The sequence below is a fragment of the Myotis yumanensis genome, unplaced genomic scaffold (assembly GCF_028538775.1).
Source record: "Myotis yumanensis isolate MYYU_CA2020_CCGP unplaced genomic scaffold, mMyoYum1.0.hap1 SCAF_2, whole genome shotgun sequence".
Taxonomy (NCBI): domain Eukaryota; kingdom Metazoa; phylum Chordata; class Mammalia; order Chiroptera; family Vespertilionidae; genus Myotis; species Myotis yumanensis.
In genome coordinates, this window is record NW_027223753.1 from 67,220,124 (window position 1) to 67,236,918 (window position 16,795).

At 43.6% G+C, this 16,795-nt stretch overlaps 1 protein-coding gene across 1 annotated transcript; it reads right to left on the bottom strand.

Annotated features, from left to right (window-relative positions):
- Positions 1-482: 482 nt before the first annotated feature.
- Positions 483-15,376, bottom strand: LOC139003533 (guanylate-binding protein 1-like). The gene is made up of 11 exons (XM_070405533.1): positions 15,273-15,376; positions 9,247-9,455; positions 8,445-8,572; positions 7,411-7,520; positions 6,966-7,162; positions 6,144-6,386; positions 4,788-5,068; positions 3,778-3,990; positions 3,275-3,377; positions 2,851-3,044; positions 483-1,574 (listed from the first exon to the last, which is right to left on the bottom strand). Exons 2-11 carry the CDS (start codon positions 9,434-9,436, stop codon positions 1,455-1,457), a joined length of 1,779 nt encoding a protein of 592 aa, XP_070261634.1. The 5' UTR covers positions 9,437-9,455; positions 15,273-15,376; the 3' UTR covers positions 483-1,454.
- Between the last annotated feature and the right edge of the window lie 1,419 nt (positions 15,377-16,795).

The following is a 16,795-nucleotide window of genomic DNA, read 5'->3' on the forward strand; positions in this document are numbered from 1 at the left end:
AGAGAGATAGTTAGAAACATCAATGAGAGAGAAACATTGATCAGCTGCCTCCTGCGCACCTCCTACTGGGGATGTGCCTGCAACCAAGGTACATGCCTTTGATTAGAATCGAACCTGGGACCTTTCAGTCCGCAGGCCAAGGCTCTATCCACTGAGCCAAACTTAGGGCCTCAACCAAAGTTTGTTGAATAAATGATCCCTGTAGCCTAAGCAATGGCTGCTATTCATGAAGCCTCACCTAACTCCCTAGGGACTCTGATTTGAACATAATTTTGGGAGAAAAAACTCTGAGTAAGTTTTCCTGTCTTGTGTTCTATGAAATCCTGCTGTCAAAGAACTCACAGTGAGTGGGAAGGGTAGGGTGTGTGTGTGTGTGTGTATGTGTGTGTGTGTGTGTGTAGCAGGCATATTATGTGGCACTGAGTTCTGAGCCATATATTTTCCTCTTTCTGTTTGGATAAAAGCCTAACACACAATGGATATACATATTTAATTTATCTTTATTGTTGAAAGTATTACAGCTATCACCCGTTTTCCCCATTGACCCTCCGATACCCACCTGCCCCCCACAGTTGACATATTTTTAGTGCTCATGGAAACTTAACAAATACTAGGCACATGCTTTTATCAGAGATAACTCTAAAAATAAGGGTTCATGAACCTTCTCTACAATGAGTGAAAGGAACATCATAAAAACAACAAGGGAGTAGGAAACTAAGGAAATTCATACATCATGATCGATCCCATAATCTCTTGGTCTTAGAATGTTTTTCAGCATAGAAGATCATGTGCGTGTTTAGTTATATTTCTACCTAAGTATTCCACATTTTAAAAACAGCTATTGTAAGTGATATTGTTTTGTAATTTTTGGTTTCCAATAGTCCAATGCTTTTATATAAAAATACAGTTGAAAGTGGATTTTTGTGTATTGACCTTGAATCTTACAACATTTTTAAACTTACAAAGTTGTCCCAAGAGTCATCGTTGTTGCTGTGTTTTGCTTTTGTTGCAGATTCACTGAGATTTTTCTATGTGGATAATCAAAGTGTGAGAATAAAGGTAGTTTTATCCTTTCTTTCTTTCTTTCTTTCTTTCTTTCTTTCTTTCTTTCTTTCTTCTTCCTTTCTTCCTCTCTTTCTTCCTTCCTTCCTTCCTTCCTTCCTTCCTTCCTTCCTTCCTTCCTTCCTTCCTTCCTTTTTGCCATATTGTAGGAAGCCTTTCATTATACTGTTTAACAGGAGTGGGGAGACTTCACACGCTTGCTTTATTCCTGTGTTAGGGGCAAAGCATTCCATTTTTTATCATTAAGTATGTTAGGTGAAGGGCTTTTTGTAGATTTCTTTTATCAGCTTAAAGAAGGTCACTTTTTCTCAAGTTGTGACGTTTTTCCAGATTCTAAAACTGCTTGAGTTATGCCTTGGGTAGAGTGATCAGAAAAGCTTTCCCTTAGGTCTTTAGATTAAGATACAACCACCGCCGCCGGTATTTTTCATGTTATTCTTGAGACTCTCTATTTCTCTCTGAAGTTGTCTGCTCTCATTTTGAAATCCTTCCTTTAGTAACTTGGCCTGTTCCTAAAAAGGGACAAATAAAGAGTAAATAAAGTACAGCAGTAAACAAATCTCAACTTCTAGCTAGTTTCCACATTCTTTTTTTAAAAATATATATTTTATTGATTTTTTACAGAGAGGAAGAGAGAGGGATAGAGAGTGAGAAATATCGATCAGCTGCCTCCTGCACACCGCCTACTGGGTATGTGCCTGCAACCAAGGTACATGCCCTTGACCGGAATCGAACCAGGGACCCTTGAGTCCACAGGCCGACACTCTATCCACTGAGCCAAACCGATTAGGCCACATTCTTAGTATTTAATTTCTTCTTGAAATTTTCTCTACCATAAATATTTATTATACTTTCTCTTGGACATCCTAGCTGTATGACTGCTTTTCTTGAGCTTCCTTTAGCTAAGAGTGATTTTGGCTTATACTTTCTAATATAATGATACAGTTAAATTATAAGTCCCATTAATCCTATACAACATATGTGGGCAATCTTAATCAAATGTTTCTTTTCAAATTTTATAGACTCTTTTACACACACACACACACTTACTCAGACTTTTATATACATACACATGACAGAAATAAAAAATTCTCAAAATCAAAGGAAGTGTCTGAATATTAGATCAGGGAATTTGATTTAAGCTAACACAGCTTGGTGGCAAGAATAGCAGGGTATAAGTAAGGACATCAAGGCCTCTAACTGTCCACACAGGATTTCTGCACATAACTCACTACACAAACTAGACGTAGGGCATAGCAAGCAGTCAGGAGTGGCAGACACAGGTGTGAGAGGCAAGGAGTCTTTCTGCTCATAAAGGTTCTCTTAGAACCAAAGTCATACCAGGTGTGACAGAAAAACAGTGATTGTAGATTCCTCTAAGTTTGAAGGTGGTTCAGATAGCTTATTGATCTGTATGACCCTATAAAAGCTCATCTTTTCTGAACCTTTGTTTCTTCTCCTAAGGTATAGGTACACAGCAATTCTTGCTTCATATAATATTAAGCAAGAGATACAGATAAGACATATTTGCAATGACGGAAGATAATAGCTACCATCGATTGAAGAATGTACTGATGAAGGACTGAATGTGAGATAAAGGAATATATATATTTTTTAAATAACCCAACATAGGCAGGCTCCAAGTCTGGCAGACAGACAGGGATTGAAAGTTATAAGTGAGCAAGCAAGGTCCTTCTGGGTTCCGAGTTCTAACAGCCACACAAACAAGTCAGGAAGAGTGGAGAGAAAACAGAAAAAGACAAACATCAAGGTGATGCCATTACATACCTGAAGTTTAAGAGACAGAGCCCTCTCTTGCTCTGCCATTAATTGGGCCCTCTCCTGCTCCATCTTCTCAGTCAATTGTTTCAGATGTTCCTGGTAACTCCTTTCTTTTTCCTCCATCATCTGCTGATTCTTCTTTTGCATCTCCTCCAGCATTTTTGCTGCAGCCTCTGCAGATTCAGCTTTCACACGTTGCACTGCCAGGAGGAAAGGAAGAAAACAAATTCATGAGTGTGACCACTTTGCTTTTTTCTTTTGGTGAACTTACCTGTCATTGTTGCTGCTGACTGCATATGCCTCACTGAGACTGACTTTGGCTAGTAATAGGCATGTTTGCTCACCTGGCTCTTATTTAAGGACCCCAGGTACTCCAAGAAAAATTATTTAAACTTTCAAAAGCTGTTGAGGCTCTTGACTTGCTCCTCACCTTCGATCTCCTTTTCCTTTTCTGTGAGAGTCTGGTCTGTCTGTAGAATTGCATCAATCACAGACTCCTTGGAGCTCAGGTATGCGTGAAGAACTTCTTCACTCTAGGACCCAGAGAAAATGGCATTAGTAATAGGAAATCGCAAGAAGCACTTATTCCTATTTGCCCCCCATCTTTTCCTGTAGGAATTGCTTCGCTTGGCCCTGGTCCTTGTGCTGGTCAAGGGGCCCCTGTCACAGGGTGGGCACATGCTCCAGGTTGGCCAAGCCTAGCACCCTATGAAGCAGAAACCTTTGTAAGTGACTGATATAAATATAGATTGAGAGTCTCTGTTCTCTGATGAGGGCTCTACTTTTGGAGCTGTTGGTGCTGTGGTCCCATATGGGGTGAGGAATGAAGCCATCATGGAGAGAGCAGGTCCAAGAAAGGAGGTGGAGGGAGACTGGGAGGAAGGGAAGTGTGGGGTTGAGGGGAGCAACACGAGACAGATAAATGCTGGTTACCTGTATTCCCTTCCTGGGTTCCTGAAGATACTTTTTCTTCAGCTCCTGCACAGTCTGCATTAAGAGATGATATCCTCCAGGTTTAGCATAAACCCCCTGCTTTATATCTTCTTCTAAAGAATGGAAGATATCCTTAAGTAAAGCTGAGCAGCGATCCGATGATGCTTTCATATTCTCTTTACAAAAGTCATCTCGCTTTTTTTCTAGCTGGTCCTTCAATGTGAAAATAGGAAGTAGAAAGAGTACACAGAAAATGTTAGCTTGACCTCAGCATTTTGGAAAGACTTCTCAAAAACCAGTCTGTGACCCTGTAAAAGCTTACAGGCATCTCAGCAGGACCACATCCTTCCTCCTGATCCTGTCTTTCTGTTGAAGACCCTTTCTCCTTGGAGGTGAAGTTCATGGCAGAGATTGCTGGCTTTATGTTAGCATTGATGCTACCTATGTGCAGTGCCATGGCCTTTTGCACTGCAGCTGAGTTCTCTATCTGGGCTGAGGCCAGAACTGTGTTCTCTATGTAGGGCAGGACCCCACTGCTGATGGCATTGACGTAGGTCAGGACTAGGTTCTCTAGTCCCACAAATACACCTTTAGAAAGAAACTCCTGCTTTTCAAATTGGGCCAGCGATTGTATATGGAAGAAATGTGGTTCAATATAAGCCTGCTCAAGATAACTAAGACTACACCTTTCTTTGTTTTTGGCTATAATATTAAAACCTCTGATAACATTAAGCATGTAACTTGATGAAAAGCTCTGATGATTACCTGAATGCATTTAACTAAATTATGAGAAAGAGGATTAGTTTATGCATGGAAGAAAAATTATGTTCAAAACTTTAAGCCAATCAAAATAAAATTGGTTCTTCTTATTATAATAATAACAAATAGTGGTTTTTGTCATTTTGAAGTCTAGTAAGAATTCCTTCTCTCCTGATAAATACCCATTATATTTCCTAGCAGTACTTTGCTTTCTGAGACCCTAATCCATATACACATAAGAGAAAAATTACCGCTAATTCCTTTTGAAATAAATGGTCTACATCCTTGAAGGAATTCTTCATGAAGACTTCAATGGCCTCTTTCTCACTGGCCATGTGCAGGTCCAGGAGCTCTTGGAGGGTTTCTGTGGGCAGTTCAACCTTCTCACTCATCTGCTGGTCATAGTGGGCAATGGCCTTTTGCACTGCAGCCGAGTTTTCTATCTGGGCCAAGGCCAGGACTGCATTCTCCATGCAGGGCAGGTCCCCACTACTGATGGCATCAACATAGGTCAGCACCAGAGTCTCCAGCCCTACAAATAGAGAAAAAAATAATATTTGCTGTACATGGGGTGAGGAAACAGTCCATCCTCTATAAATCTGATGATATCTCTCAACACTCATTTGGTCACAGCATCTATGTCCTTAGCATCTCCTAGAAGTTTACTAGAAATGCAGACTATCAACCTCTGCTCCAGATCAACTGAATTAAACCCTCCTCTGGCAAGATCTTGGTTGATATGGATAGATATCCAAGGGTGAGAACCTCTGATCTAGGAACCATAGACCTGTGTTTATTGAGTGCATGTGCTTTACCCCTAAGCACCATTGGGATAGGAAATGTACCTCTCATTTATGTCTCTATCATAAGTTCTGGTCCGTGGTAAGCATTTATAAAATCAATATTTGTGAAACAATTAAAAAGAAGTCCTCTGCCCTGGCTAGGTGGCTCAGTTGGTTGGAGCATTGTCCCATGCACCAAAAAGTTGTGGGTTTGATTCCTGGTGAGGGCACACACTTAGGTTGTGGGTTCAATCCCCATTTGGGGCACATGAGGGAGGCAACTGATTAATGTTTCTCTCTCACATCGATGTTTCTCTCCCTCTCTCTCTCTCTCTCTCTCTCTCTCAAATTCATGATAAAACATCCTTGGGTGAGGATTAAAAAACTAAAAATAAATTTATAAACGAATCTCCATATTATTTATTCTAGGAGAACACTGTCCAAGAGAAGTTTCTGTGATGATGGTCCTGTGCTATATATGCTGCCCAATATTGCAGCCCCTAGCCATTTAATCTGAATTGTTAATTTTCTTTAATTCTAATTAATCTACATTTAATTTTAGATAAATATAGCTACGATACTTGTTTAGTAGCTATTATATGGAACAGATTATTAGGGCAATTTTAAGCAATAGAGCTTTTTTTTTGTCCTTTTCTATCTTTTCTCACCTACGAAATATGACTAATAAAATCTAATAGAAACATTGTGTCATCTAGAATGTGCAATAGTAATAGATCTACATTTTTCAAATCTGAATCTAGGTGGATGCTATTCCACCTTTCTTTAATCTTAACAGTGAGAGTAATGACAGGGAAGTGGACTCACAGGGTCCATTGACCTGGATGCCTCCTGCAAGAGTTTTGACTTTGGAATTGCTAAAGATGTAGGAACAAAAGTCAGCAGCTTGTTGCACGAATTCGGGGTCCAGCTCATCATCATGCATTGTCTCAAGTTGGCCTAGCTTCTTCCGATGAGTGGGCCGATCAAAGATAAAGCATTTCTTCTCTGGGAAGAACTTTCGGATACAAAGTCGGGGCAGGTTATAATTTTTATCTATAGAACTGGTACCTGGAGAGAGATAAAAATAGGGCTTTACTTAATATGGGGGCTTGGAAACTTTTCCTGTAAATGGTCAAATAGTAAATATATTATGCTTTGCGGGTCAGGTGGTTTCTTTTCCAAGTATTCAATTCTGCTATTTCAGCATGAAAGCAGCCATGGACAATCTACATAGTATTCATCCAGTAAAACCTATTTGTAAGATAGCTGGCAGGCTGCATTGACCATCATTCGCTAGCCCCTGAACTAGGGCATTATTATGTTTTAATTTACTTTCTTTAAATAAATGCCCATTCTACTCCATATTCTTTGGCTAATTACAGCATCACAAGTCCTAAGCAAGGAGATAAAAATCAATCTGATCACCGTACAGGGAAAGGTGAAAGAAAAAGAAATTTATTCTTAGAACAGGGGAGAAGATAATTCAAAATCAAATCTATGAATTTAGATATTAAACAAGCATTAATTCTTAGAACTAGGCAGCTGAGAAGTAGAAAACTATACATGTAAAAACACTAATAGAAAAATAAAAGATGATGGTTGCTAATGGCTTGTTTTTCCCAATTATCCGGTCTCTGTCCCCTTTACCTTTTCTGAGTTTGAGTGAATTCTCCAGGTACTCGTCTGCTGAGATGGGTTTCCCATCTGCTTCCAATTCTAGGGAAAAATCCCTCAGTGTCCACACAAAATCTGGAAAGAAGCTCACAAAGTCAGCTGAATCCTCAACCTCATTTGCATCAGGTGAAGATTTTGCCCTTATTTTATCTGTCAGCTCTGTCACATAGCTGAGTAGCAAACTAAGGAAAAATGGTGTTAAAATACAGTGCCCCTCTTGCCATATTAATCCCACATATTCCAAACCTTTGTTTTGTCTTTGCTTCTAACCCAAATGTTAATTCTTCCTGCCCTTGAATTATTTTTTATATTTTCTCTTTTTGTGCTTGATTCGCCAGGATTCACATTCCGGGAGCTGGTATTTAGGTACTAGTCTCCCCTCTGATTTTGATGCTGTTCTGGACCACACAAAGGATACTGCAGTTGGTCCATGGCCTGCTGGTTTATGGTCCCCATGCTATTGTACACAAAGGTGCTGCTCAGCAGTATTGCCAGGGCAAAGATCCAGGAGTCATTTTGGTTGTCACCCTGGAAATCAGAACACATTTGGGCCAGGATTATGTTTTATTCTCATGGCACTTTCCAGATCAGCAGTAGTAAACGATGCTCATTTAGTCGAGTGGGTTTTTTTTTAGATTAATAACTTATAAGAGGAAAACAAATCCAAATGAAAATGGTTGTTAGTAGGACTTAGACTTTGAATAGTCTTCTGATTAGTGTTTTTGGTTACACTGATTCTCACTAGGTCCTCTTATGACCATTCGCAGATAATTGCAAAACAAACAGTCCAGATTGGTGGGCACTCTAAAGCCTTAAATGTAGTTTAATTTTCTCTATGTTTTTACAGCAAAATAGACTTATGTAAGAGTAATAATACTTATAGCTATTTTATCTAGTCATTATTATTCACCTTAACACTTTCCACTCCTATTAAATAGTCAAAACAATACTATGAGGCAAATATAGACCATTTACATTGGTTTTACAGATCAGAAAGCTGAGGGTAAAATAAGTGAACATATTTGCTAAGGCCACTGTGTTAATAAAAGAGTTTAAATTTAAACAACCGTTTAGAACTTCTTAACATTAATCCTTAACTAAAGTTTCCTGTAGGATAGGACTCATGGCTGATTTTGTTTGTGGTACCTTTATGCATCTGTGTTAACTGGTTTAGCTTATAGCTTCTTGTTAATAATTAGAATACTACCTAATGACCACTATGCTCTTCTAGGATTCTGCCTTATATTTTCATGATCCCTGATTGCAAAACTTAGTCACTAGCTTGTAAACAGAAATAAAAAAAAACACACATATGGTTTACTGCCAGCTCTTATTTGAATAAAAATTAAAATAATAATAATAAAATTTAAGAAAGTAAAGATAAAATATTAAATAATGTAGACAATACCCAGAAAGAAGGGATTATTTCCATATTGAATCTTTAATACTTACCTTCTCTACATCTCCCAGCCCCTCAGTGTCAAGCAGAATAAGGGTGTAGTTTGGTTTCTTAGGGTGAGGCACACACCACATCCAGATGCCTTTGGTGTGAGACTGAACCGTGGAGCCCAGAGAGAAGCCTTCAGGGGGAGAAGAGAGGGAGGGAGTGGAGTTTTCATAGCAGATGTGTCTTAAAATGGAGATAAACATGAACATAATCAAGGTAAGGAGAGACTACCACCAGTAGCCTGGCTGGCGTGGCTCGTGGTTGAGTGTGGACCTGTGAACCAGGAGGTCATGGTTTGATTCCCAGCTTGGGTTGCGAGCTTGATTCGCAGTGTGGGGCTTGCAGGAGGCAGATAATCAATGATTCTCTCTCATTATTAATGTTTCTATCTCTCTCTCTCCCTGTCTGAAGTCAATAAAAAAAAAACAGCAAAAAAAACACCACATGCACAGCAAAATAATAGGTATGGGAAAGAATGTTGAGAAATTAGAATCCTCTGCATTTCAGGAGAAATGTAAAATGGTAGAGTTGCTGTGGGAAATGATACTGTGATTCTTTAAAAAATGAAGCATAGAAGTCTAGGAAAATAATACAAATGATGCTTTTAAAAAGGAAATTAAGAAAAGTGGGAAGAGACAGAGAGTTGACTCTTTTAGACCACAGTAAGGTAAGAGCATAATGATAGATTAAAAGTTAGCTTTCAATGTTCCTCTCCATCTCTACCTTGCTCTTCTTGTAACACATACTCAAAGCTGGGAGTGTGGGGAGACAGAAGGGATCTGGCAGAGCTTAGCTGGTGCCCCTCACCTTTTTGCTGCCCAGCCAGCTTGTTCATCAGGTAGGATTTGCCTGTGCGGTAGAGACCCACAATGGCCACCACCACAACAGGCTGTGTAATGGCAGACAGGATCTTCAAAGCTTCTGGATTAACCACTAGTTGTGTGTTAGTGTTCTCAATGAGGCACACCGGGCCTGGCATGTGGATGTCTGAGGCCATGTCCAGGGTGTCACCTTATCTGCAAGTGAGGAGATAGGATGGATTAGAATTTCCATTCTAAGTAGATCAAGAACTTTCACCAGGTTATTTTGACCCAGAACGTAGAGTCATAAAATTCCCCAACATGGCCAAAAGTTCTGTGTCAACAGTGAGATGGATGAGGGCAAGATTTGTATTATTTTGGAAAGTTACAGAAGTGCAATTAAAGTAGTCTATTAAAAAAATATTGGTATGACAAGGACATCAACATTTAACCACTTTCATGAACAAAATCTTTAATTTACCATAGAAAACTTTCTTTTTAGATTCTCATTAAAATTTTCAGACTAGAGCCTGCCTGGTCTGGCTCATTGGTTGAGCGTGGGCCCATGAACTAGGAGGTCAGGGATCAATTCCTGGTCAGGGTACATGCCTGGGTTGCAGGTTGATCCTCAGTATGGGATCCATAGGAGGTAGCCAAACAATGTTTCTCTCTCACTATTAATGTTTCCATTTCTCCGTCTCTCTTCCTTTCTCTAGAAATGTAAAAAAAATTTATTTGCAGCCCTAACCGGTTTGGCTCAGTGGATAGAGCGTCGGCCTGCGAACTCAATGGTCCAGGTTCGATTCCAGTCAAGGGCATGTACCTTGATTGTGGGCACATACCCAGTGGGGAGTGTGCAGGAGGCAGCTGATCCATGTTTCTCTCTCATTGATGTTTCTGACTCTCTGTGCCTCTCCCTTCCTCTCTGTGAAAAATCAATAAAATATATTTTAAAAAAATTTATTTGCAGGACATTAAATATAAAATAGAATAGGGTTTAGAGAGTAGTTTATACCCTGGCCATATGTAAGAAATTTAATATTTATTTGTTAATTAATTCTGTTATGAATAAAGACTTTTGAGAATAAGTATTTCGTCATTTGATGTATGCTTTTTGGACAATATTCAGAGATTTTTGTTGTTGTTGTTAATCCTCATTGGAGGATATTTTTCCATTGATTTTTAGTGAGAGTGGAGGGGGAGTGGGAGAGACAGAGAGAGAGAAACATCGATGTGAAACAGACACTTGGATTGGTTGCTTCCTGCACATGCCTCCACCACAACCATTCAATCCACCTTTCATCCAAGGGTTGACACTCTAACTGCTGTGCAAAAACAGCCAGAGCATTTTTCACAGATTTGAAATGTATGTTTTTTCTTCTAGTTGTGCTCACAGAACTGTTTATACTGGTATTCTGGAAGTGGAACCAATATAACTTACATTTGAAAATTTTATAAAAATGTATGACTGTATGAAAAACAGGGCTAGCGATCAGCCCAAAGCCTTGATATGGGCTTGTGCAAGCAAGGGGCCCTATACTTCAACTTCATTAGCTTCACAAAAAATTAGCCCCAACTAAAAGAGGATAAAACTGCACAATTACGAATACTGAATGTTGCCAAAAACCATGTTTGTATATACATGTGTGTGGTGTAAGGGAACAAAAGACTATGAAATATGGATTAAAAGATCAGGAGAGCTAAGGAGAAGGTTGTTCGATGAAAATATATTTCCAATCATACACTTGTAGATTTTCTGTTTTGTTCTCTTTCTATTTGGTTGAGGAGAAGGAGAAGCAGGAAGAAAACAGGAAGGGAGAAAACTGGGGAGAGAGAGGGAGAGGAAGAGATGAAAGGAGAGAGAGGGAGGGTTGTCAGAGAAGTAGGTGATGATTAAAGTTCATGTCAAGCCAAGGAATTCAGAGGCAGTTTCCACAAAGCAAAAGCAAACCTGCTTGACAGCACAGAGAGGTCAGGAAAACCAAATGTTGGCTTTAGCGATGCAGGTTCTTTTAAGAGAAAACTTTTTAGTAAAATAATGGGGCCAAATTCTACTTGTAAAGGGGTAAGAAAGGAGTTGGCCCGAAGAAATTGGATCTAGTGTACTGGGGCTATTTTTTATTTATTTTATTTAAAATTTGTTATTTTTCAATTATAGTTGACAATCAATATTATACGAGTTTCAGTGTACTACATAGTGATTAGACATTTGTATACCTTAAATGGATCTCTTGTATGCGTCTAGTACCTACATGTCAGCATACATAATTATTACATTACTAGAGGCCCGATTCACAAAAATTTGTGCACTCCGGGGGGAGAGGGGGTCCTTCAGCCCGTCCTGTGCCCTCTCACAGTCTGGGACCCCTCAGGAGATAACGACCTGCTGGCTTAGGCCTGCTCCCGGGTGGCAGAGGGCAGGCCCAATCCCTAGGTGCAGCCCCTGGTTGGGCTCAGAGCAGGGCCGATTGGGGAGTTGGAGCTCTGCCCCCTGTCATGCACAGAGCAGGGCGGATTGGGAGGTGGCGATGCCACCCCTAGTCAAGCTCAGGGTAGGGCCGATTGGGGGGTTGGGGCACCGCCCCCTGTCACACACAGAGCAGGGCGGATCAGAGGGTTGGGCGCTGCCGCCTGTCATGCACAGAGCAGGGCCCATCATGGGGGATGGGGCTCCATACCCTGTCACACACAGAGCAGGGCCCATCAGGGGGTTGGGGAGCTCCCCTCTGTCACACACAGGGCAGGGCCCATCAGAGGGTTGAGGAGCTCCCCCCTGCCACTCACAGAGTAAGGCTGATAGGGGAGTTGGGGCACCACCCCATGTCACCCACAGAGCAGGGCCGATCAGGGGGTTGGGGCGCCACCACTGTCACACTCAGGGCAGGGCCAATGGGGAGGTTATGGCTTTACCCTTTCACACACAGAGCAGGGCCCGTGGGGCAGGGGGGGGGGGATTTGGGGCGCTGCACCCTGTCACACACAGAGCAGAGCCGATCAGGGGGTTAGGGTGCTGCACCCTGTCACACACAGAGCCGCAGGGTGATCAGGGGGTTGGGGAGCTCCCCTCTATCAGTCACAGAGCAGGGCTGATCAGGGGGTTTTGGCACCTTCCCCTGTCACGAACAGAGCAGGACGGATAGGGAGGTTGTGGCCCTGCCCCCTGTCACAAACAGAGCCGCAGGGCGATCAGGGGCTTTGGGTGCTGCCCCCTGTCACGCTGATCCCGGTGCCAGGAGGCCTCGCGGCTCCACTGATCCCGGTGCTGGGAGGCATATTGCCCTTTTATTATATAGAATAGAGGCCTGGTGTACGGGTGGGGGCTGGCTGGTTTGCCCTGAAGGGTGTCCTGGATCAGGGTGGGTGTCCCCACTGGGGTGCCTGGCCAGTCTGGCTGAGGGGCTGAGGGCCGTTTTCAGGCTGGCGGGTGACTGAAGCTCTCAACCACTCCTTTTTTTCTTTCTTTTTTTTTTTCATCCTGGGCCAGCTTTAGCTCTGAGGCCTCGGCTGCTGAAAACAGGTTTCTGGCCTTTTTTACCTTCTGTATTTGATACAATGTTGTGGCCCGGCTGGCTGAAGCCCGGCTGACTAAAGCAGGTTTCTGGGGTTTTGTTTAGCTTCTATATTTGCAACATAGTTGCTTAGAGTTGCAGCTGAGAGGCCGGCAAGTCAGGTGGGGAACGTTGGAGTCCGCTGTCACCGGAGCAAGCAAGCCTCCCTGTTCGCTTCAGTGCATGGCTGCCAGCTGCCATCTTGGCTGGCAGTTAATTTGCGTATCGTCCTGATTAGCCAATGGGAAGGGTAGTGGAGGTCCTGCTAATTACCATGTTTCTCTTTTATTAGATAGGATTAGAGGCCTTGTACATGAATTCATGCATGGGTTGGGTCCCTTGTTCTGGCTGGCAATTGAGGCCAATCAGGGAGTCTCATCCAGTCCTGATCAGGGTGGGCCGGCCGGGAGGATGGGCCATGTGACGTTGGCTGGCTGTCCATGGGAGGGACTGCAGGGGGTTGGTCAGCTGCAGAAGGTTGGCTGTGGGAGCACACTGACAACCAGGGGGCAGCTCCTGTGTTGAACCTCTGCCCCCTGGTGGTCAGTGGGTATCATAGAGACCAATCGGTCTGGTGTTTCTGCTGTAATGGTTGCTTAGGCTTTTATCGTACAGACTAGAGGCCTGGTGCACAAAAGTTTGTGCACTTGGGGGCCCCTCAGTCTGGCTTGTGCCCTCTCACAGTCTTGGACCCTTGAGGTATGTCCACCTGCTGGGTTAGGCCCGCTCCATGGGGGATTGGGCCTAAGCTGGCAATCAGACATCCCTCTGGCAGCCCAGGAGCCCTTGGGGGATGTCCACTTGCCAGTGGGGAGCAGGCCTAAGCTGCAGTTGGACATCCTTAGAGCTGCTGAGGAGGCGGGAGAGGCTCCCACCACCACCGCTGTACTGGCAGCCATCAGCCTGGCTTGTGGCTGAGCAGAGCTCCCCCTGTGAGAGTGCACTGACCACCAGGGGGCAGCTCCTGCATTGAGCGTCTGCCCCCTGGTGGTCAGTGTGTGTCATAGTGACCAGTCATTCCCAGTCTTTCTGCTGTTTGGGTCAATTTGCATATTATCATTTTATTATATAGGACTAGGGGCCCAGTGCACGAAATTCATGCACTGGGGGTGGTCCCTCAGCTCAGCCTGCCCCCTCTCACATACTGGGAGCCCTCAGTGGATGGCCTACTTATGGCTTAGGCCCGCTCTCTGCTCCCCTTAGAGTTGGTTCCGCTCCTGGCCAGGCCTGGAGCCTCTGGTTGAGGCCTCTGGCTAAGGCCTCTGGCCTGGGCAGGGGACCCCCAGCCACCTCCCATAGCAGGCTCCACCCCTGTCCAGGCCTTACGTCTCAGGCCTGGGCAGGGGACCTCCACTTTTCTCCGATCATCGGCTCTGCCCCTTCCCAGGCCTGAGGCTTCTGGCTGAGGCCTCAGGCCTGGGCAGGGGACCCCCAACCTCCTCTGATTGCTGGCTCCACCCCTGCCCCTCCAATTGCTGGCTTCGCCCCTGCCAAGCCCTTAGGCCGCAGGCCTGGGCAGAGGATGCCCAGTCCCCTCCGATCACCAGCTCTGTCCCTATCCCCTCCGATTGCTGGCTCTGCCCCTGCCCCCTCTGCTAGCAGGCTCAGCCCCTCGTCCCCCCCCCCTCCCCCCCACCTCCCCTGCCACATGTCTGACCAACAGGCCTAGACACTTCAGCAGCGGGCTCAGCGCTGCAATCTTTGTGATGGAGTGATGAAATCATGACTAATTTGCATATTAATCTTTTATTAGATAGGATTATTGACTATATTCCCTAAGCTTTACTCTACATCCCTGTGACTGTTTTGTAACTGCCAATTTGTGTTTCTTAATCCCTTCCCCATTTTCACCAGTCCTCATCCTTCCTCATATTTGGCAACCAGAATGTGAGTTACTTTTAAGTGAGTAATCCACATTGAAACAAAGCTCATCTATATGACTATAATGTATAGTGTTTTTGTGAATCTTCATCTTTCACTCTGCGTTTCAGGTTTTTCTTTCTTCGTTTTTAACAGTGACAGGTGGCTGTTTATACTGCATCTCATTTTCTATGCTTCTTTCTCATGAAAATAACATATCTGTAGCCCTTTCAGAGTGTCAGCTGCAGTCAGACCAGAATTGTCCAAGTTCCATCAAGACAATGGTAATTTAATTGTGTCTGCAGCCAACACAATGTTGGCAAAGAGAAAGACAATCATAATGCATTTCAAACTCTGAGCTTAGCCCCAAGTATGCTGCTGCCTAATTCCTCAAGCACAGTAGTGACACTTAGGGATGCCCTGATATGGCCGGGATTGAACCTCACCACCTGGTGTACATGGGCTCCGCTGCAACCTATCCTCATGCTCATGTTCTTTGGAAAATGAACTGACCCTTATAAATCCATCCCACCCTGCCCCAACCTTACCCTGGACTCCATTTCTCAGAGTACAGTCCTTTAGAGGTGGAGAGAAAGCTGCTTTGATGAGAAAATAAAGTTCTTACCTTTTTTTTTTCCTTAGTGTAGGCTGGAGTGGTTTGTTACTTCTCTGCCTTTCACTGGATGGTTGGGCTTTTATTTCAACTCCGATGTGACGTGGCTATCCAGACTTCCTAAATTACTTTGTTAGAAATGAAGGATTTAGAGTAATGTGAAACTGAAAGCACTGAGTAAAAAGCAACCATGTGACTCAACAACCATGAAAAGAATCTCTGCAAGCTATGCAAACGGGAGTGTAGATGGATTTTACAGGATTTCGAAACTAGTTCATGACAGGCCAGCAGAGGACATTTGGCTCAGGCGGACTAACTAGAAATCCCAAAGAATAAAGTGGCCGCAGCCTCATTTCATGGAACTACATGCGGTCACCCTATCTGGCTCAACAGGAAGGAGTCCCACCCAGGGCGAGACAGCAGGTCAAAAAATAACAGCTGCTTACAGCCCACAGCCTCAAGGACCATCACTAATCGGGTTGAAGGACAATGGACTCCAATTAATCAGACTAGAACACTTACATCCCCCCAGCCTCTGCCCCTTGCAGTTTTGCACATAAAATTCAACCTGAGGATAGCGGAGACTGCGTGCAAACCTTCCCTGGTTGTGGTTCCATCCCCCCATTCCCTCTAATAAACTTCCCTCCTGCTTGCTTGCTGTGTCTGCCTAATTCCTTTAGTGACTCTAATCTTACAGTTCAGTTTGACAAATCTCCATTGCTGGTTCCTGGTGGGTGTAGTTGACAAAATGTGGCTCCCTCTTCCCTCTTTCAGGCAGGGTAAAATATGTCGCTGGGAGAGGTAGGCACCAGTATTTCTCATCCCCTCCAACACTTAGTTGCAGACAGTGGGGGCTGGGACTCTCAACCTGTATGTGGAATCTAATGAACAAAATAAACTAGATTCAGAGAACACACTGAAGTGTGTGTGTGCGTGTGTGTGTGTGTGTGTGTGTGTGTATGTCTTATTATATATATCTTATTATATATCTTTTATTATATGTACTACGGCCCCGGTGCACGAAATTTGTGCGCTGCGGGGGGGGAGGGGTGTCTTAGCCTGCCCCCTGTCACATACAGGGACCCCTTAGGGGATATCCTAGAGATAGCTTAGGCCTGCTCCCTGCACCCCTTGGGAATAGGGTCTAAGCCACAGTCTGGCCTCCCTCTGTGGGAGGTGACCGGGTTGATCAGGGGAAAGCACCAGCTCCATCACTGTGCTGCTGCAGCCACTGCCAGTCACTGCAGCCAGCAAGGTTTTTTTCATCAACACAGACTCCAGTCCCTTCACCATAAAAAAAATGACAACTTTCTTTAGGCATTTTCAAGGTGTGTCTTTCATATAATAATAATTTCTTTATTATTTTTTTTATCCTGACTTCAGGATATGTTTCCATTGATTTTTAGAGAATGTGGAAGAGAAAGGGAAAAACAGAGAGAAACATCAAAGTGAGAGGAACACTTTGATTGGTTGCCTCCTGCATGAGCCCTGACCTGGGCCCCGGTCAGAGAGGAGCCTGAAACCTAGGTACATGC

What these genes read in the sequence shown, in the direction of transcription:
- LOC139003533 (XM_070405533.1), bottom strand. Translation starts at nt 9,436, where the DNA reads ATGGCCTCAGACATCCACATGCCAGGCCCGGTGTGCCTCATTGAGAAC. An exon ending in GCTGGCTGGGCAGCAAAAAG is followed by an intron (nt 8,573 to 9,246) that starts GTGAGGGGCACC and finishes CTCCCCCTGAAG; the next exon opens with GCTTCTCTCTGGGCTCCACG. An exon ending in TTCACTCAAACTCAGAAAAG is followed by an intron (nt 6,387 to 6,965) that starts GTAAAGGGGACA and finishes ATCTCTCTCCAG; the next exon opens with GTACCAGTTCTATAGATAAA.